Raw genomic sequence first — 20,239 nt, forward strand, 5'->3', positions numbered from 1 at the left:
CCAGCAAGGACCACAGACTTTTAAAACATCTTTTATTTGCTCAATGACTCTCTAGTAGAAAGACCTATGATCATTTTACTTTGAGGTTTAAAAACAACAGCCCAGGTAATGATTACAGAATAAAACTTGGGTCTCCCTGCCAAGTCATATTCAAGTGTCATTAAGAGACAGATGAAGACGGATCCTAGTGTTATCTATAATTCTTGGAGAATGCAACCTTTTCACCATATATGGTTTTTTGAGGATGCACATTTTTTCATGCAAACACTTAAACCTTAATAAAATGATTTCCTACAAATGATCTGTAGATCCACATGTGATTATCTGCTGTGCAGAGTCTCAGGAATATAGCAAATGAATTAGCTGTGGAATTTTAGAGGAAAAAAACAGAGAAGCTAAAAGGAGAAGAAATTAAGACAAACACAATGTGAAAATTTTACAGAGCTTAAACAGAGTGAATGAAGCAAGCACCTAAGCTAGGTGGGGAAAGGTTAGATTGATCAAGAAAGGCCACCCAAAGAAGCTGGGCTTTAGGTCTCCCTGCTGGTCCAGTGGCTAAGGCTCTGCACTCCCAATGCAAGGGGCCCAGGTTCAATCCCTAGTCGGGGAACTAGATCCCACATGCCACAAGAGTTTCAAGATTTCAGTTCAAGATCCCATGTGCTGCAACTAAGATCCAGACTTCTGCTATTGAAGTTTATACATTTGAACTTCCCCTGAGGGTGCCACTAGATGCTCTGCACATTTTTCTACAGAAGCAAACAATCTAGGAAACCCATACAGGCATACATATGGAAAAGCAAGGTCATGTCCTCTAAAACCCTAACCAAAAGCATTCTGAGCAAAAAAAACAGGTTATGTTTGGTTCCTACCTGGCAGTTCCCCAGGACTGGCCCATATGCTTTCTGTATCAGCAGTAGGCAAAGAAGCAATGCGCTTAATACATTCATCAAATTTAACCCTTCCATCCTCGAGGAGACAAGAGCCCAGAGAACAGTACAGAGCCTCTAGGAAGTAGCACTCCAGGAGATCGGGCTCCTCGATTTCTCCCTCTAGTAACGCATCCAGCATCTTGGCTAACTGGGTTACCTGGTTCACAGGAAAACACCTGGGTCAGTCCGTATATTCCACACAACCCCATAAGAGTTGGTTCTGGTTACAAAGCCTGGGACCCCCAGATCCCAGAACGAATACGAGCCCAGTATCTCGTCTTGCTCATGGTCACGAAAGGAAGTATTGAGTCTCCCTTGTCGGTAACCAGCAAGGTGAGCTCTTACCCATCTGACGTCTTTGCTTCCCTTTTGAAAGGTCCTTTAGGGAAGAATTTATTTTAGCTAACAAAGATAGTTTCTTACCATATTTAGGTCTGTCTGCGGAACTATCGTCTTCAGCTTCTCTCCTTGTCTTCCATCCACTATTCCTTCCACTATCACATCAATGAGGTACGGCACGTATTTCTCAAACAGACTCTCTAAATAACCTTGCTCCATCTATAAAAGAGCAGAATTTCAAAGCATTCTCAAGGGTTCCTTTATTTATTTTAATTTTCAGTCTGCTTCTTCTATCACAGATTATTTTATTATTATTATTATTATTTTGACTGTGCCATGCTGCTTGCAGGATCTTAGTTCACTGACCAAGGATCCAACCTGGGCCCTCAGCAGGGAAAGTGCTGGATCCTAACCATGGGACAGCTGGGGAACTCCCAAGGGTTCCTTTATTCAAACAGAAGTTCATGGGAAGCTGTGCTTGTAAAAAGAGGGGATGAGAAACATTTCCTGATGAATGAGAAATTGGGCACATGAGTAAACTCTGATAACTCACCTATATATTTGTAGAAAAATTTGTCCTTTATAATATGCTTCTGTTTCATCACAAAACCTTTAATTTCACTGCCATAGAATCTATCCTACCACCTGGGAGGGAGGTGCTACAGAAGGTCCCACCAGACAGGCAAAGAGCTGATTATCATTTAAGTGACATGGCCACAGCCATTGAACAGAGCATAAAGCAATGGAAGGTCCCTCTCCCTATAGAGGCATTGATGATCACAAGGACTTGTGTGGACATCATCATCCATATGACATGCGTGAATGCTAAGTCTCTTCAGTCGTGTCTGACTCTTTTCGACCTAACGGACTGTAGCCCACTAGGCTCCTTTGTCCATGGCATTCTCCAGGCAAGAATACTGGAGTGGGTCACCATGCCCTCCTCCAGGGGATCCTCCTGACCCAGGGATCTTTTGTCTCCGGGCTGGGCAGGTGGGTTCTTTACCACTGGCGTCACCTAGGAAGCCCCTCCCATATGACAGTGTGCCTCAAATGGTCCTAACATGTTCCCCTTGCTCCTCTCTTCTCTGGGGTAATTGGGTCCTAGTTTCCAATTTTCCATCATCCTAGTGGTCCTTCTAGAGCTGCATCCTGTATGGTCACGATGTCCTGGGTATGATCAAGCCACAGCCTTCACATGACTGTCACTTTACCTCTGAATCTTTCAATGAAGTCTACCATTAAGACAGTACATGGCAGTTCCCTGGTGGTCCAGTGGTTAAGAATCTGCCTGCCAGTGCAGGGGGTGCAGGTTCAATCCCTGGCTGGGGAACTAAGATCCCACATGCCTCAGGGCAACTAAGCCTGTGCACTGCAACTACTGAGTCTGTGCTCTAGAGCCCACGAACTGCAACTACGAAAACCATGTGCCCCAGAGCCCACGCTCCACACACGAGAAGCCACCACAATGAGATGCCCTTGCACTGCAACTAGAGAGAGCCCATGAGCAGCAATGAAGACCCACTGGAGCAAAAAAATAAAAAAGACAGTACACATTTCTGAGCAGCTTTATGACATATCACAGTGTTTGAGATCAACTGAAACCATTGAGTCTCAATTCTGTGATAAAGTAGGTCCTTCACACACTGTGTTCATCCAACTGAGCAAGACAGGAGGAGCCGGACACCTCCTAGAGACAAGTTTCTCAACCACTGGACTTGGCTGGATGAGGGGTTGCCAGCTACAATCCATAAGCCAAATCTGGCCTGCCACCTGTTTTGTAAATAAAGTTTTATTGGTACATAGCAAAGCCCATTCATGTACTATGGCTGCTTTCATACCATAATGGTGGGGTTGAGTAGTTGCAAAAGAAACTATATGGCCCCCATAACCTAAAATAGTTACTCTCTTTCACAGAAAAAATTTGTCACCCCCTGGTCTAGACTATCAAAATCACTGTCCCACCTGCTATGAATTTTCTGGAAATCTAATAAGGGTGTCTTCCATGGTGTCACCCAACTTACTGATAACATTTAGTGCTCAAGATCACAGGCAGGTCAAGGTCAAGGTCCTGGCCTTCAGTGACAAACTTCTCTCTGAGTTCAGTTCAGTTCAGTTCAGTTGCTCAGTCGTGTCCGACTCTTTGCAACCCCATGAATCACAGCACGCCAGGCCTCCCTGTCCATCACCAACTCCCAGAGTTCACTCAGACTCATGTCCATCGAGTCAGGTGATGCCATCCAGCCATCTCATTCTCTGTCGTCCCCTTCTCCTCCTGCCCCCAACCCCTCAGAGCATCAGAGTCTTTTCCAGTGAGTCAACTCGTCACATGAGGTGGCCAAAGTATCCAATTAGCCACCAATACTAATGATTGTTAGTTCATTTTGGAAATAATTTTCACCTTGTTTTGTATTTGATTAACCCATTTTTTCCAGTATGGTTGATATCTCAAGTTTTTAGGATCCACATAAACCATTCCACATCGAGACACAGTCGCAGGGGAGGCATACTGTAAATCCCCAACCTGGAGAAATGAACAAACTCAGTGTTATCTATAGCAGTTCCACTCCTGGAAAAATATCTGGACAAAACTACAATTCAAAAAGATATATGCTCCCCAGTGTTCACTGCAACACTATTTACAATAGCCAAGACATGGAAACAATGCAAATTTCCATCAACAGGTGACTGGATAAAGAAGATGTGGTACATACATACAATGGAATACGACTCGGCCATAAAAAGAATGAAATAATGCCATTTGCAGCAACATGGATGGCCCTAAAGATTATCATTCTAAATGAAATAGGTCACAAAGAGAAAGACAAATACCATATGATATCAGTTATATGTGGAATCTAAAATATGACACAAGTGAATTTATTTACGAAACAGAAACAGACTTACAGAGAGAATAGACTTGTGGGTGCCAAGGAGGAAGGGGTAGGGAGAGGGAAGGACTGAGAGCTGGGGACTAGCAGATGCAAACTATTATATCCAGAATGGATAAACAACAAGGTCCTACTGTATAGTATGGGGAACTATATTCAAACCATAATGCAAGGTAATATGAAGAAGAATGCATATAAATGTATAATTGAATCACTCTGCTATACAGCAGAGATCAATACAACACTGCAAATCAACTATACTTCAATAACATAAATTTTTAAGAATAAGCCCTTTAAATTGTAATTAAAAGAAAGACTTCTATTTGAAATTATTTTTCATCACTACTTGCCTCGAAGAGCAGGGCACAGTGTGCTTGAAGCCGAATACGCTCACCATTGGCCAGCGTCAACAGCTTGTTGTCATCCATCACAGAATTCATGTTCTCCACCCACAGAGCATCCACATCACCATCGAATAAAATATACCTGTGGCAACCGGAAAAAAGTGAGCCATGGCACCTGGAAGGCTTCCCATTATGCAACTTGGTGTAACCTCCCCATTCATGTTGAACATCTTTTCCCAAGGTTTTCTAACCAGGACGTGAGACAGAGCACCCTACTTAGTCTAGAGATTTGACCTAATAAAATAACAATCATGTCCCAAGCTCACATCCCTGGCCTTGAGGCAAGCTCTTCCCTCCCCTTCCCTGGACCTCAGCTTCCTCCATGGTAAGCTGGGGACCAACACAGTCAAGGAGAAGAAATTACATAAGACAGAAACAGTGCTGAAGTGGTACCTAGAGCGTCACGAGCAGAGCCTCCTGAGTCTACCTGCCTCCAAGCATGAAACTACAGTACTATACATCAGTTGTTTACTTGTAAGTTTTGGCTAATTCATTACAAAGCCACCCAGGCTCTTCCCTCCTTACACAGACACTCACTTTCGCTCCTTCTTATCCGTGGGCTTGTTGATCTCCCGGAAGATGTTGGACAGCACCCCATCTGTCCAGTCTCGGGTGGTGGGATCCAGGATGCCATACAGCTCTATGACACTCATAGCCTTGGGGTTCAGGATATACAGCTTTGTCACCAGCCCAAGCCTATATAGAATGAAAAGCCTCAGCCAGGACTCAGGCAGACTCAACGCATTAGAACAATCCAGGCCACTCATGTAGGGGGTTAAATTCTGGATCTGATCCAAAATTTTAACATGCAAACCATCCAAACCCTGCACTGGGCTTCCCATTCTCTGTTAACGGTTTTTACTAAAGTCAAGGGAGGGCTTTCCTGGTGGCTCAGATGGTAAAGAATCTGCCTGTGAATGCAGGAGACCCGAGTTCAATCCCTGGATGGGGAAGATCCCCTGGAGAAGGGAATGGCAACCCACTCCAGTATTCTTGCCTGGAGAATTCCATGGACAGGGGAGCCTGGTGGACTACAGTCCATGAGGTCGAAAAGAGTCAGACATGACTGAGCGACTAACAAAGGCAAGGGAACCACCTTTCACCAGACATGTGGCCCCAATATAAGTGAGGTTTGAACTGATAACACAGCTTTGGTTTATGGGGGCAACAGATGCTAACCTTCATGTGTATTTCACCTCTGTGTATTTACATATTCATGCACATGGCATATTTATGTAAATATTTCACAACTAGTATAAAAGAGGTTAACAGTCATCAGGGTAACATAAAACCTTTGAACTCATGATGTTCAATCCCTTGTGTTAATAGAATGACATCTACTCTGCGTTGTTATTTTTTAGATATTTATTTATTTATTTGGCTATGCCAGGTCTTAGTTGCAGCACATGAGTTCTTTTAGTTGAGGCACGGAGGATCTAGGTCTCCGGCCAGGGATCAAACCTGGGTCCCCTGCATTGGGAGCTTGGAGTCTTGGCCTTTGAAACACCAGCGAAGACCCTGAGTTGCTTTTTTTTATAAATCACTTTGACTTATATGTAGGGGTATGTAGGGGTATTTCCCACTACAATGCCTGTAAACTCCCATGGTGCTGGGGGATTAATTCATCCACAGAAAACTAAAGTTCACATGAACCATAGTTCATAATGAACAAAGTAAGTAAATAAAAATAATAGTGGCATACTGATACTCACATCTATATATAATAGTTTCATAAATGATCTAACAATGAATTAATTAAAGAATAAATACAGGATGGCTATGGAATAAAATCCGTTCAATCAGTAAGCCACGGTCCAGTGGTTTTCTCATGAAAAATATAAGAAGGACTAGAAACTCATTTTATAAACTTTTATAAACTATAAAAGATTTTATAGACTATCTAGAACTGGTAAAGCCACAACAATTATAAGGCTTGATTCAGATTTTTGCTGGAATATCAGCATGTATTGAAATCTTTCTGCAATGTAGTGACTGCATGAGTGCTAAGTCGTTTTGGTCGTGTCCGACTCTTTGCGACGCTATGGACTATAGCCCACCAAGCTCCTCTGTCCGTGGGATTCTCCAGGCAAGAACACTGGAGTGAGTTGCTATGTCCTTCTCCAGGGAATCTTCCTGACCCAGGGAACAAACCCAAGTCTCTTGTGTCTCCTGCATTGACAGATGGGTTCTGTACCACTAGCGCTAGCTGGGAAGTGATTGCTCAGGAGAAAAGTGAGAATCAGAAAACTCATTTTCAGTATAAGAGTATTGATTGATTCACCACAGGTCTTTGTGACATTCTATACTAGGAGTGTGAGGTCACTTTTTCCTTCAAGAGATATAGCTCTTGCAAGGCTGGCAATAACAAGGCATTTAGGGAGGTGACTTTCTTTTTGGCCACTCTGATACATAACAGTGTCACATAATGGTGTGGGTCCTGGCTGACTTTAAAGGAATCGGAACATCAAGAAAATACAACCTAAGCTAATTTTCAAAACATCCTTATATGATAGCTGGTGAAATAATCATTTCATAAATAAACCTATTTACAGCCTGATGGACAAAAGGCTCACTGTTTTGCCTTCTAAAATATATCAACTATATCAGCAATGAAACAAGTTAAGATGCTCTGGTTTGGGGACTTCACTGATAGTCCAGTGGTTAGGGCTCCACGTTTCCACTGCAGGGGGCATGGATTCCATCTCTAGTCAGGGAACTAAGATCCCACAAGCCCTGAGGCATGCCCCCCACAAAAAAAGATGCTCTGGGCTTAAAGGGGGCTATTTGGGACCAATGTAATCTCCCAGGAAATCAGAGAACAAAGTGGAACCAAGTAATATGCCACCGATCTCACCATGAAATCACCCTAGCAACCAAGCCCTGCCCGCAGACACCATTACTCACTTGGTCTGGGCCTGACACAGAGCGTTAATGACCACGGACTTGCCCCCTCCCGTGGGCCCCACCACCATTGTCGTGTGGCGGGTCAACATGGTCTCGAACATCTGAACCACCTTATCCACCTGGGGGACAAACATTGGCAGCTGGGTTAAAACATACCTTCTTGTTAAAAACAGGATTATTGAACTAGAATTTGCATACTGTACAATTCACCCATTTAAAGTGTTTCAGCAATTTAGTGGCTTTAATATATTTGAAAGTTTGTGAAACCATTATGACATTCAATTTTAGAACATTTTCATCACTCTCCCAATAAAACCCCCATGCTCATTAGTCATGTCTACCAAGCCCATTGCCCACCGCTCCAAGCGCCCAGTTTCTGTCTCTATGGATTTGCCCATCCTCAACATATAAATGGAATATAGAAATGGAATCGAGCAGTATGGAGTCTTGCGTGTCTGGCTTCTTTCACTTAGCATCATGCTATGCACTATCATCAGGGTAGCCTACGTCAGCACTTCATTCTTTTTATGGCCAAATAATATTCCGTTATATGGGTGGAGGACATTATATTTATCTCTTCATCTTTTGTATTATTTCCACTTGTTGGCTATTATGAATAACACTGTTACGAACATTTGTGGATAAATTTTCATGTGGATAAATATTCTCTCATTTCTCTTGGGTTTACACCTAGGAATAACATTGCTGTATCATATGGTAACTCTGGGCTTCTCAGGTGGCACTAGTGGTAAAGAACTTTCCTGCCAGTGTGGGAGATGTAAGAGACCTGGGTTCAATCCCTGGGTTGGGAAGATCCCCCAGAGGAGGGCATGACAACCCACTCCAGTATTCTTGCCTGGAGAATCCCATGGACAGAGCAGCCTGGCGGACTACAGTCCATGGGGTCGCAAAGAGTCAGACGTGACTGAAGTGACTTAGCATGCATGCACGCAAGGTAACTCTTAAGTTTCACTTTTTGAGGAACCATCAGACTTTTCTGAAGTGGCTACACCATTTTACATTTCCAACCAAAAAACACATCTCTTTAAACAACTCCCTGCAGAGGAAACCATCAAGGCCAGGAAAACTGCAGAGGGCTCGCTTATCTGTGGTTGGTACCCAATGCCCCTGCCTGAGGCTCCTGGGCAATCTGATGCCCCAAGGTGGCCCATCCAGAGGCAGTCATTCCGAGCTTGCAGCTTGGGGAGTTGACACCCTCAGCAGAATATTTGGGTAATAATTTATGGCCTACAAACAACATATACAACCTCACAGGTTTCAGGTTATCAAAATTCTATTTGTAATATCTAATTTAATTTTTTTGTAAGTATGACTCTGGGGGGAAGAAAGGTAGGGGAGGAAGAAAACCTTAGATGATCGAACTTCCCCCCCCAAAAAATACTTATCTGATCACATTACGCCAGTTGGAAGGTGATACATACATACAATGGAATATTACTCAGCCTTGAAAAGGAAGGGAATTTTGACACATGCTACAACATGGATGAACCTTGAGAACATGATGCTGAGTGAAATCAGCCAAACACAAAAGGACAAATACTGTATGATTCCACGCATATAAGATTCCCAGAGGAGTCAGAGTGGAGGTTACCAGGGGCTGAGGGAGGGAAATAAGGAGTTATTATTTAATGGGAACAGAGAGTTTCTCTTTCGCAAAATGCAAAAGTTCTGGAGATCTGTTTTACAACAACATGAATATACCTAACTTCACTAAAAATGGATAAGATGTAAGATAAGATGGTAAATCTTATGTTGTATGTACTTTATCACAATAAAAAATGAGGGCGGGGTGAGGAATGGTTAAGACAGGAAATTTTATGGGCATTTGACAATTTTTTTAAATGAAAAATAAGTGGAAAGGACCCAGAGAAAGTCAGTGAACTCTCATCTTCAGCACCACTTTACCTGGACAGGTAAGATGATGTAGCCATTTTCCTGAAGCACCTGTTCCACGGCATCATTGAAATCAGGGTAGCGAACCCGAGGGCAATCTAGTCCAGGGAACAGATCAGAGATCAAACCAAGGAAGAGAGGCACATCTTCAAACACGAACTTGGGCAGGTTCATGTCTCGAAGGGCCCTCATCAATACCACATCCTGCATGGAATGAAACACATGTCTTCAGAGATGTTTCCAGAAGACCCCAGGGCTAGTCTAGAAAGAGCCTTATGAAACAGACAGTTAAATCTTTTATGAAATATAAAACATAGAGCACTGCAAGCAGAGTTTCTGGAGAAACACAAGAGTCTGTTACCCACAGAACAGCATCCATTGAGCTCTGTTTTGGAGGAAGCCCCATGTGAAAGAAACATGACTGTTCCTCTGGCTTTTATTGCAAAGAGGAAAAAAACTCATGTTCACGCTTTCTTGAGAATTTTGTTCATCCCCACCCTCCATCTCACCACCCTGCAACCGTAGACCGATTATTATCACTGAAGTGTTACAAACATTGGTGCTGTGAAGACACTGAACTTGACAATAATAAGTCAAATTAGAAGAGAAGAATATAATGAAGGAGAGACCAAATGGAGGCCAGACAGGTAAATGAAGTGACAGCTAAGCATGAAGCTTTTTCTTGGGCTTCCCTGGTAGCTCAGTGGTAAAGAATCCACCTTCCAATGCAGGAGACATGGGTTCAATTCCTGGTCCAGGATCCCACTTGACATGGAGCAGTTACCTGTGTGCCACAAATATTGGGCCTGTGCTCTAGAGCCTGGGAGCCACAACTACTGAAGCCTGCATGCCCCAGGGTGTGTGCTCCACAAGAAAAGAAGCCACTGCAATGAGAACCCCAACACTGCAACTAGAGAGTAGCCCCCACTTGCTGTAACTAGAGAAAAAGCCCGTACAGCAATGAAGCCCAGCACAGCCAAAACTAAAGTTTTAAAAAAAGAAAAGAACACTTAAACAAATAAAACTATATAAAAAAAGGAAAGCTTTTTCTTGATTGACCTGTGCTCCCTGGCACTTCCACCCCAGCATTCGTTCAATACCCGTGAACCAAATAAATACCCAGAGAACTTAGTGCACATGGCCCCTACCTCCCGAAGCTCAGAAGAACCTCTCTTCAGCTCACCAGCCATCACCAATACCGATTTCAGGGCTCTGAGTCCAAAATCATAATGATGTTGTTTGGAGAGCTGCTCCCGGGCCAGCTTATACAGGACGGTCATCTTTTTGGCCAGAGTCTTTTGTGATAAAAGATATTGAAAAAACACATGAAGGAAATGCCCTGAAAACACTGGAACATCATGACACAAAGAAAAGTGACATAAAGATGTTCAGATGAAGCTGCTCTATAAACAGATACAAGCAAGATGCTCTTGCCTGTAACAAATACCAGGATGGGACCTTCATTTTCCACAGTGACAAACCTAGGACCTAATTGAAAAGTACACCAGCTTTAGCAAAGTTGGATGACAGTCCTTGAGTGCCAAGGAAAATCTTAACTACCTAAAAGAACAGAATTCATCCAATGTTTTAAATCATGGCAATTATACTCAGAAACTGGCTTCCTTTGAACTAAACATGTTATTAAAGTTTTCTTGTAACCATTTTTGAGGATGAGTCATTCACCTGGTCTACATCAAGGATTCAAAACCTGCTTGTCCCTAGCGATGGCATGGGGAGTTTGCACATGAAAACCGAGAACCAGAGATCTCTCCTCTCTGGCTCAAAACCTAGACAAGAGGATTGTCAACAAGAGCTTTCACCAAAAAATTGCAGAGAAGCAACCTAGCAATCCTTTATTTTAAAAATATTTGCTATTTTGCACCTTTTCCAGAACCTTCTGTGGAAATGTATGTGTACAATCTTTTTATATACATTTTAAGACATGATAAAGGCATTATCCCTATATATTTTTGCTTTTGTTAAGAAAAGTGTTTTTTTTGGCTCATAAGCTTACTTTATTTTTTGAACTTTTAATTTTTATATTGGAGTATAGCCAAGTAACAACGTTGTGATAGTTTCAGGTGGACAGCAAAGGGACTCAGATATACATATACATGTCTCCATTCTCCCCAAACTCCCCTCCCATCCCAGGCTGCCATGTCACATTGAGCAGAGTTCCCCGTGCAGTACAGTATGTCCTTGTTGGTTACCCATTTTAAATATAGCAATATATTTTTAAAGCCACATAGGGTGTGAGGCTTAGTGAAAAAAGCCCACCTCAAAGGGTTACACGCTGTATAATTTCATGCATAGAACATTCTAGAAATGATGCAATTGTAGTGATAGAGAATGACTGGCAGTTGTGAGTTAGAGTTGGGGGCAGGGCGCCACCATTAAGGGGTGACATAAGGAGTTTCTATGTGATAACGGGACAGTTCTGTGTCCGGATTGTGGCTCCAGTTGTTCTATACATGGGATTAAATGTCGCAGAACTAGACACACACACCAGAGAGAGAGAAGGTGAAACCTGGTGAAACCCAAATAAAGCCCATACGTGAGGTAATAGCATTGTGTCCATGTAATTTTCCCAGATTTGAGGGTATCACCGCGGGAAGCTGGATGAGAGGTCCGTGGAACTCTCTGGAATCCTGTCCCCACCTGCTGTGAGTCAAATGGTTTCAAAATGAAAGTTGTCATTTTAAAAAGGGAGGGAGAGGACTTTCCCAGTGGTCCAGTGGCTAAGATTCCACACTCCCAATGCAGGGGCCCAGGTTCAATGCCTAGCCAAAGAACTGGAATCCCATATGCCACAACTAAAACCCAGTGCAGCCTAACAGATAAAATGAATATAAAAAATCAATTGTTCCCAAAGCATCTATCATTCATTGTTTAATAAATAAATAAAAAGGGAGGGAGAGAGACCAAGCAAAACTATTTGAAGAGTCACACAGAATGAAAATGGCCCAGGCCCCAGTCTGAGTGCAGATTCAGATGGGGTTCGGGGCCACGGGGCACTGCGTGGTGGGGGGGCGGCTTACCTTGGCCCAGAGGAAGCCCTCGGAGAACAGCATGATCTCACAGATCTGCTGCAGGTCCGGCACGATCACCACCACCGGCCGGAAGAGAGCCTTCACTGACTCGGGCAGCTCCGTGCGGCCCGCGTAGCCAGGGTTCATGGTGATGAAGATGCCCATTCTGGAGTCTAGGGAGATCTCTTGCCCTTCAAACTAGGGGACAAAGGAAGAAGGAAGGGTTATGCTGCCGGCCAGCCTGCCAGGGGAAAGGTGGCCTGGGGAGCCATGAGGCTACTCGTTTTTGTGGATTAAGAGGAGACATCACCATCTGTGTCTTGCCCCTGCCTGGTGATAAATGTAGAGTCCTCATGCTTATGACCTCAACATTCTGGGGGCAAGCCTCAGTCGACCCCCAAACTCTGATCCAAATCCAGGGTCTGTCGACTTAAAAAGTAGTTGATGTTGGGAAAGTGTGCAGCCTGGGGTTGATTTGAGGCACTGCATGACCCACAATGGGTCACTTACTCTCTCTGAGTCTCCATGTCCTTCTCTGCAAGGTTGTAGCGATTAAAGGAGGTAACATAGTTGAGAGCACCCAGCCCATCACTTTGCACAATGTGGATTTTCATTCATGTCAATTGTCACTTCTCTTCCCACTCCCACCTTTAATCCCATCTGGCTGCCTGGGTGTCACCCAGACCTTTCCCACCAGAATCCCACCTCAGCATCATTTGAGAAACCAACCTTGGAACTTCCCTGGTGGTCCAGTGGCTAAGACTTTGAGCTCCCAATGGAGGGAGCCCGGGGTTCAATCCGTAGCCAGGGAACTAGATCCAGCAAGCTACAACTAAGAGTTCAAAGGTCACAACTAAAGATCCTGCGTGCCACAACTAACACCTGGCACGGCCAAATAAATAAATAAATGTGTGTGTATATATATATGTATATATATATATATATATATCTTTTTTTTAAAGAAACCAGACTTTGTCCTCCAGGTGCTCCATGGATAGACAAAGTACAGAAATTTCTAAATGTCTATATTTTGAGTCTCTTTAGCCCACCTTGAATTTCAACTATCTCAACTTTCCTCTCTACTAAGATTTTACTGTTTTGTTTCTTTTAATGGCCCATCAGACAGACAGAAAGCAGAATTCTTATTTTTATGAGGCCCAGGCTGCCTCTGACAGGAGGGCAGCCCAGCAGGTAGCTGATGCTCCTCAAAGGATAGAGGCCGCTGTCTTATCTCCCAAGTCTGCACTGAGACCACAGTCATCCATGACTCAATGTCTCATGTGAGTCTCAGAGCATCCCCTGGGGATGACAGACAGGTCTGCTCTTAAAAACACAGCTTCTAGAAACCCCAATGCATTGCAGGTTCAATGTGTCTCCCATGGCAGTAGTAAGCTCAGTCATAAAATATTTCAGAACTAATGAATTAGAAATCCATCTAGAACCTTCACTGGAATCCTCAAATGTTTAACAGGATCCACTTTACATAATCCTCTGACCACCAGCAACACTAAGGTCCAGGGGAAAAGCAGGTGGGGTGGTGGCAGAGGGGCCCATAACAGAGTCCTCACAGCCCAAGCTGAATTTGGTTCCTGGATCTCCCAACGAGGCTCTGTGAGGCCTTGAAGGATGTATAGGAGTTTTCAGGTGAAGGAGAAAAAAAGGACAATTTCAGGCAGATAGGGATGCATGTGGGGTCCCAGGGTCTGATATGTCTGTAGAGCAAGTGTCATAAAGTGACAAGGGCACAGGGGCATGCAGGAGCAAGGACAGTGGCCAGAGGAACAGTAGAGCAAGTTGGGACCACAGAGGGCCTCAGGTAGGGAAACGGTTCAGCCACTCTGGTCCCTGTTGTCAGGGAATGCACCCTGGGCCACCTAAATTACATAAGATCATGTTTCTCCAAACTCTGATCCATTTTCATCTGATGTAACTTAAAGCAGATGTCCCAAACTTGAGTCTACAAATGTATTGTTGGACAGGGAGAGATTAGTATAATCTCAAAAAAAAATTAAAATTGCCTTTTCACTTTAATAACAACCTTAAAAATCTTGGTCATGGGACTTCTCTGGGGGTTCAGTGGTTAAGATTCTATGCTTCTAATGCAGAGGGTGTGGGTTCAATCCCTGCTCAGGGAACTAAGATCCCACATGCTCCATGGTGTGGCCAAGAAATAAACAAATGTCCATAGAAATGGTTCTTATTGATCCAAAATGACATTTAAAAAAAACTTGGTCATTATAATGCCCTAACTTTACCGGGTCTGAAGGCAAAATTTCTTGTTCATTGCAATAATTTGTACTGAAGACATTCTGATTCAACAGAATGTTGATATCTCTTAAGTCACTTTTTCTCAAATTTGGGAAGTCATTAAAAACATCTTTTGACCTTGAAAGGGGACCTTATATTTCATTTACTTGAGAATGTGGCCCTACCCGTCACTATTAGTCACATCTGTACTTTACTTTTTTAATTTATTTTTTGGCCGCCCCATGAAGCATGCAAGATCCTAGTTCCCCAACCAGGGATTGGACCAGTGCCCCGTGCATTGGGAGCTCTGAGTTTTAACCATTGGACCATCAGGGAGTCCCATGTCTGAAGTTCTTAGATTATTACAGTACCTAATTATCAAAGATGATGATCAATTGGGGAAACCCAATTATTTCCACATGAAAGCAGAAGTCAGGCAAATCTACATCTAGGGGGAGCCTGGTCTAGACAGATGACTGTCCACCGTCGCACGTTCCCATCGTGGGGAGGATCTGGGCCAGCTTCACACTTATCCTCACCTGGAACGTGGTTAACTGATGGATCAGAGCATTTCTTATCGTCTGAATCTGGGACGAGATGACTGACAACACAGAGGCATCGATGCGATTAAACTCGTCGAAGCAGCCCCAAGCCCCACACTGAGCAAGGCCCGAGAAGATCTTCCCGACGGCCTAGGACGAAAGCAATGTCAGGACAAGGGCAATTTTCATCTTGAAAATCACAAGCGATCCACTTATGGATACAATTTTCTAAATTAAAAGCAAACGATGATTATCAGATTGGCAGAGACGCATTCAGCCAGCCATTCTACTAATGGATCTTCCTGGCAAGATTTCCAAGGCCTCTTATGGGCCAGCTCCCAATCACAGGACTTCACAAATTAAGGATTTTTTTAATTTTTAAAAATTTGTATTTTTTAGGGTTGATTTATAATGTTGTGTTAGTTTTTGCTGTACAGCAAAGTGAATCGGCTATATACATACACACACATGCTCACACACACCTATCTCCATTGTTTTTAGATCCTTTCTCCTACAGGCCATTACAGAGTACTGAGCAGAGCTCCCTGTGCCACACAGCAGGCCCTTATTAGTGATCTGTTTTATGTATAGTAGTGTGTATGTGTCAATTCTGATCTCCAATTTATCCTTCCCCCTCCATAATCCCTGGTAAGCATAACTTTGTTTTCTACATTTGTGACTCTAGTATTTCTGTTTTGTAAAGAAGTTCAAAGATTTCAAAAATTAAGGATTTTCATGTAAAATGAACTCAGATTTCTGGCTTCTCTTGAGATGGTGAAAAATCCAGCAATACTGGGTCCTCTCTTCTGGGCAACAATTGACCGAACCTGAACACCAGCGCCTCCTTCAGACGGCACTTTGCTTTCCAGCTGGCCACAGTCACCGCCACTCTATTGCAGGTCTGCTGTTTACTCATTTACAGTATCCCCCTGACTCCAGCGGGCATTTAGTCTGAGACACTTGCTCTACGTGCTGCTAACAAAGAAATACATCTCAGTTCCCAGACTGCGATGGCGAAAGGTTTCCTGCTACATTCCTCCAGCTGTCACTATGTCATACCTTGGAAGCATATGAGATAAAATGCCTTCCCCCATAGGAAGACGGCACCAGAAGTGATGTCGGGGTATCGACAGCTGTACCATCCTGAAAGCATCCCATCTCATCTGACCTTGGAGGTTAAGCAGGGTTGGGCTTGGTTAGTATTTGGATGGAAGGAGTGACACCAGGTCCTTACTTTGTAATCCATGCCTTCTCCACAGTTGGTTACGACACAGAGCAAGCCCAAGGCTTTGGCCAGGTCCTTGGTGGTCTCAGTTTTGCCGGTACCTGCAGGGCCAGCAGGAGCCCCACCCAGATACATAGACAGTGCCTGTCAGAAGCCAAATGCAAAACATGTGTTGTCTGCCATGGAAGGAAAGAGGTGTCAATGACCAGTTCGTGACAATCTATGCAGAATATATAAATGGTAATGGACCAGCTTACACTCACCTTTTCTGACAGTGACCACTGACCTCCATTGACCACTCCACCCCCTGTTATACAGGGACCAGTAAACCAACAACTTCACAACATGCTGGACTCTGTACCCACCCTGAGGGACAATGCCTAGCAGTTCCCAGAGCTGAGGCTCATGGGAACATGGACATATGTGCAGGGAAGGATTCATTTTGCCCAAAGAAAGATTTGGCCCTTTGTCTTTGATCCTGGGAGCTGACCTCTAAGGCCCCAGAATGTTCTGCCTCAGAACAGAGTCCTTGTTTATCCAGGGACCTCGGGCCACGCTGGGCAGTCTAACAATGTGATTTATGGTGGAAGCCCTGGATCACATGGGATCAGCAGGTCAGCTTCAAGAGGGTCTGGAGACTAAGGTCAGTCACTTAGAGGGGTCAGTCTTGTATGCATGACAAGCCCCTAGTTAAAACCCAAGGCTCAGTGGGCTTCCCTGGGCAGCAGAACTTCACACACAGTTGCTGGAGAAAATGATGCTGTCTGGACTGCTGAACTGAACAGGAAACTGAAGCTCAGACCTGGTGTCTCCTAGACCCTGTCCCACTGCTAGACCTGGGTCTCCCTTCCCCCATTGCTGATTTTTATCTGTATCCATTTGCTATAAAAACCATGTTGTTGCTGTTGTCGCTGCTGTTTAGTCAAGTCATGTCCAACCATTTGCCACCCACATTGCCCACCAGGCTCCTCTATCCATGGGATTTTCCAGGCAAGAATACTGGAGTGGGTTGCCATTTCCTTCTCCAGGAAATCTTCTTGACCCAGGGATTGAACCCACATCTCCTGCATCGCAGGCAGATTTTTTTTTTTTTTACCACTGAGCCACCTGGGAAGCCCTATAAAAACCATAACCATGACCACAATGGCTTTACTGAATTACTGAATTGGGTAATTCCTCTTAGCAAACTATTGAAACTGAGGGTGGTTTTAGGGGCCACCAGAACTTGAAATAGCCCAGTCCCAAAAGGTAGCAAGTATGTCATATTCCAAATGGAACTTCTTTTACAGATTTTTAAAGAAGGACCTTTACTATCGAACCCCTTTACTATCAGCATTAGTTTCCCAGGCTGCCATAGTAAAGTACCCCAAATTGTCTGACTTAAAACAACAGAAATGTGTTCTCTTTCAGTTCTGGAGGCTAAAAGTCTGAAACTAAGGTGTGAGTGGGGCCACACTGCCTCCGAAGACTTTAAGGGAGGCTCATTCCTGGCTTCTTCCAGCTTCTGGTGGCTCCAGGCATTCCCTGGCGTGTGGCTGCCTCTCTCCAGTCTCTGCCTCTGTCTTCACATCTGTTCCCTGTGTCTCTATGTTCTCTCCTCTTCTTACACGGACACCAGGCATTGGTACTAGGGCTCTAATCCGGGATGTTCTCACCCCAATCCTTAACTAATTCAATCTGCCAAGGCCCTATTTCTAAATAGGGTCACATCTGAGCTTCTGAGCGGACATGAATTTGGGGTGGAGAGGACACTGTTCAACCCAGTGCATGCGTGCTCAACCATGTCTGACTCTTTGCAACCCGTGGACTGTAGCCCACCAGGCTCCTCTGTCCATGGGATTTCCAGCGGGTTGCCATTTCCCCCTCCAGAGAATCTTCCTAACCAAGAGATTGAACCCGCATCTCCTACCCTGGCAAGCAGGTTCTTTACCACTGAGCCACTTGGGAAGCCTGTTCAACCCAGTACACCATCACAATTACTATCACACCTAGAGAAAGAACACATAACCCCAGATAAACGATCCCCACCAGAGCCAGGCCGCCAGTCACCTGGGTGAGCGTCAGGTAGATCCGGTCCGTCAGGGGCGTGATAACCAGCCGCCCGTTCAAACCCATGTACTCGTAGCCGTAGCCGAAGGTCCCCGTGCACTGGCGGATGTTCAGCTCATCTGGTTCCCGGTCCCAGTAAAAACGCAGCTGACTTTCCCATTCAAACTCCCGGGCCTCGAGAATGCTGGAAGGTGAGCAATGGGGGATAAGGGAAGAGGGAGAGAGCGGAGACGGAAAGGTAGACGGCGGGGGCAGGACGGAGAGACGCTGAGAAGGACAGGTTTCGAGACACCAGCGTGCTGGGAGGTCCCCACCTGTTCCGGATGAAAGAGTCGACGATGTCGCGGGCATGCACGTCTATGATGAGCACGGTGTTGTATTTCTTTCGGTCGTTCCTGCTTAAGTTCAAGGTGATCCGGGTGACCAGCTCGTCGATCTGCCGGTGCATCTTCTGGCCGTAGTTCTTCATGGCCTGCTTCTCCCCCTGCTGCACTTTGCGGAAGACGTCTTCCACCTCCCAGGTCCACCACACCTGGCTGGCAGCCAGCACCACCATCCCTTGGTACATGAGCATCCAGTCGACCCTAACGGAGAAGCGTGCCTTTATGAGATTTTCCCAGGATTGGAAGGAAAAATGGTCTTGTTAAGAATCTGTTTCTTCTGGGACTTTCCTTGCAGTCCAGTGGTTAGGACTGCACACTTCCATGGGAAGGGGCACGGGTTCGATCCCTGGTCAGGGAACTAGGATCCCACAAGTGTGGCCGAAAACAAAACAAAACAAAAAAGAATATTTGTTTCATACAGATGGCCAACAGGCACGTGAAAAGATGCTCAACATCAATAATTACTAGAGAATTACAAATTAAAACTACAATGAGGTATCACCTCACACCAGTCAGAACGGCCAGCATTAAAAAGTCTACAAATAATAAATGCTGGAAAGAGTGTGGAGAAAAGGGAATGATCCTAAACTACTGGTGGGAATGTAAGTAGGTGCAGTCACTATAGAGAATAGTATGGCGGTTCCTCAGAAAACTAAAAATAGAATTACCCTATGACCCAAAAATTCCACTCCTGGGCATATATCCAGAGAAAACTATAATTCAAAAAGATACATGCAACCTGATGATCATTGCAGCACAATTTACAATAGCCAAGACCTGGAAACAATCTAATACAATGGAATATTACTCAGCCATAAACAAGAATGGAATATTGCCATTTGCAGCAACGTGGATAGACCTAGAGATTATCACACCAAGTGAAGTAAGACAGAAATAGAGTCACAGACACAGAAAACAAACTTATGCTTACCAAAGAGGAAAGCGACTTAGGTAGGGGAGAATCAATCAGGAGTGTAGGATTAACAGATACAAACTACTACACACAGATAAGCCACAAAGGTTAACTGTACAGCACAGGGGATTATATTCAATATCATGCAATAACCTATAAAGAAAGATAATCAGAAATATACATATTTATGTTCATATTAATATAACTGAATCACTTTGCTGTACATATGAAATGAATGCAATACTGTTAATCAACTACACGTCAATTTTTTTTTAAATTTTTCTTTGATCTGGAATAGGGAAGACAAAGTAAGAGAAGCCAATAAACAAGGGAGATAAACCTCTTCTGGTTAGATAATAAAAAGACCAATGGAGACATGCACATGAACAGTTACAGGGGCATGACTGGGTAAAAGAAGCCAGATCACCTGAAAGATGTGTTTTTACAGATGTTTTAAAAGTTATTTAGTA

The 20,239-nt window shown here is 44.1% G+C and overlaps 1 protein-coding gene across 2 annotated transcripts in view; it reads right to left on the bottom strand.

Moving 5' to 3' along the window:
- The window catches only part of DNAH10 (dynein axonemal heavy chain 10), a 156,602-nt gene that overhangs the window by 73,009 nt on the left and 63,354 nt on the right, over positions 1–20,239 (bottom strand). For both annotated transcript variants that reach the window (XM_088828117.1, XM_055404325.2), the window contains 13 exons: positions 18,788–19,057; positions 18,474–18,657; positions 16,434–16,568; positions 15,197–15,349; positions 12,420–12,608; positions 10,530–10,676; positions 9,394–9,585; positions 7,468–7,586; positions 5,101–5,259; positions 4,510–4,645; positions 3,670–3,792; positions 1,356–1,490; positions 873–1,089 (listed from right to left, as the gene is read on the bottom strand). In XM_088828117.1, the coding sequence (XP_088684243.1) occupies positions 873–1,089; positions 1,356–1,490; positions 3,670–3,792; positions 4,510–4,645; positions 5,101–5,259; positions 7,468–7,586; positions 9,394–9,585; positions 10,530–10,676; positions 12,420–12,608; positions 15,197–15,349; positions 16,434–16,568; positions 18,474–18,657; positions 18,788–19,057 (2,159 nt within the window). The remainder of the gene's footprint in view (positions 1–872; positions 1,090–1,355; positions 1,491–3,669; positions 3,793–4,509; positions 4,646–5,100; positions 5,260–7,467; positions 7,587–9,393; positions 9,586–10,529; positions 10,677–12,419; positions 12,609–15,196; positions 15,350–16,433; positions 16,569–18,473; positions 18,658–18,787; positions 19,058–20,239) is intronic.

The sequence above is a fragment of the Moschus berezovskii genome, chromosome 19 (assembly GCF_049115385.1).
Source record: "Moschus berezovskii isolate FMDL1 chromosome 19, NW_MosBer_1.0, whole genome shotgun sequence".
NCBI lineage: Eukaryota > Metazoa > Chordata > Mammalia > Artiodactyla > Moschidae > Moschus > Moschus berezovskii.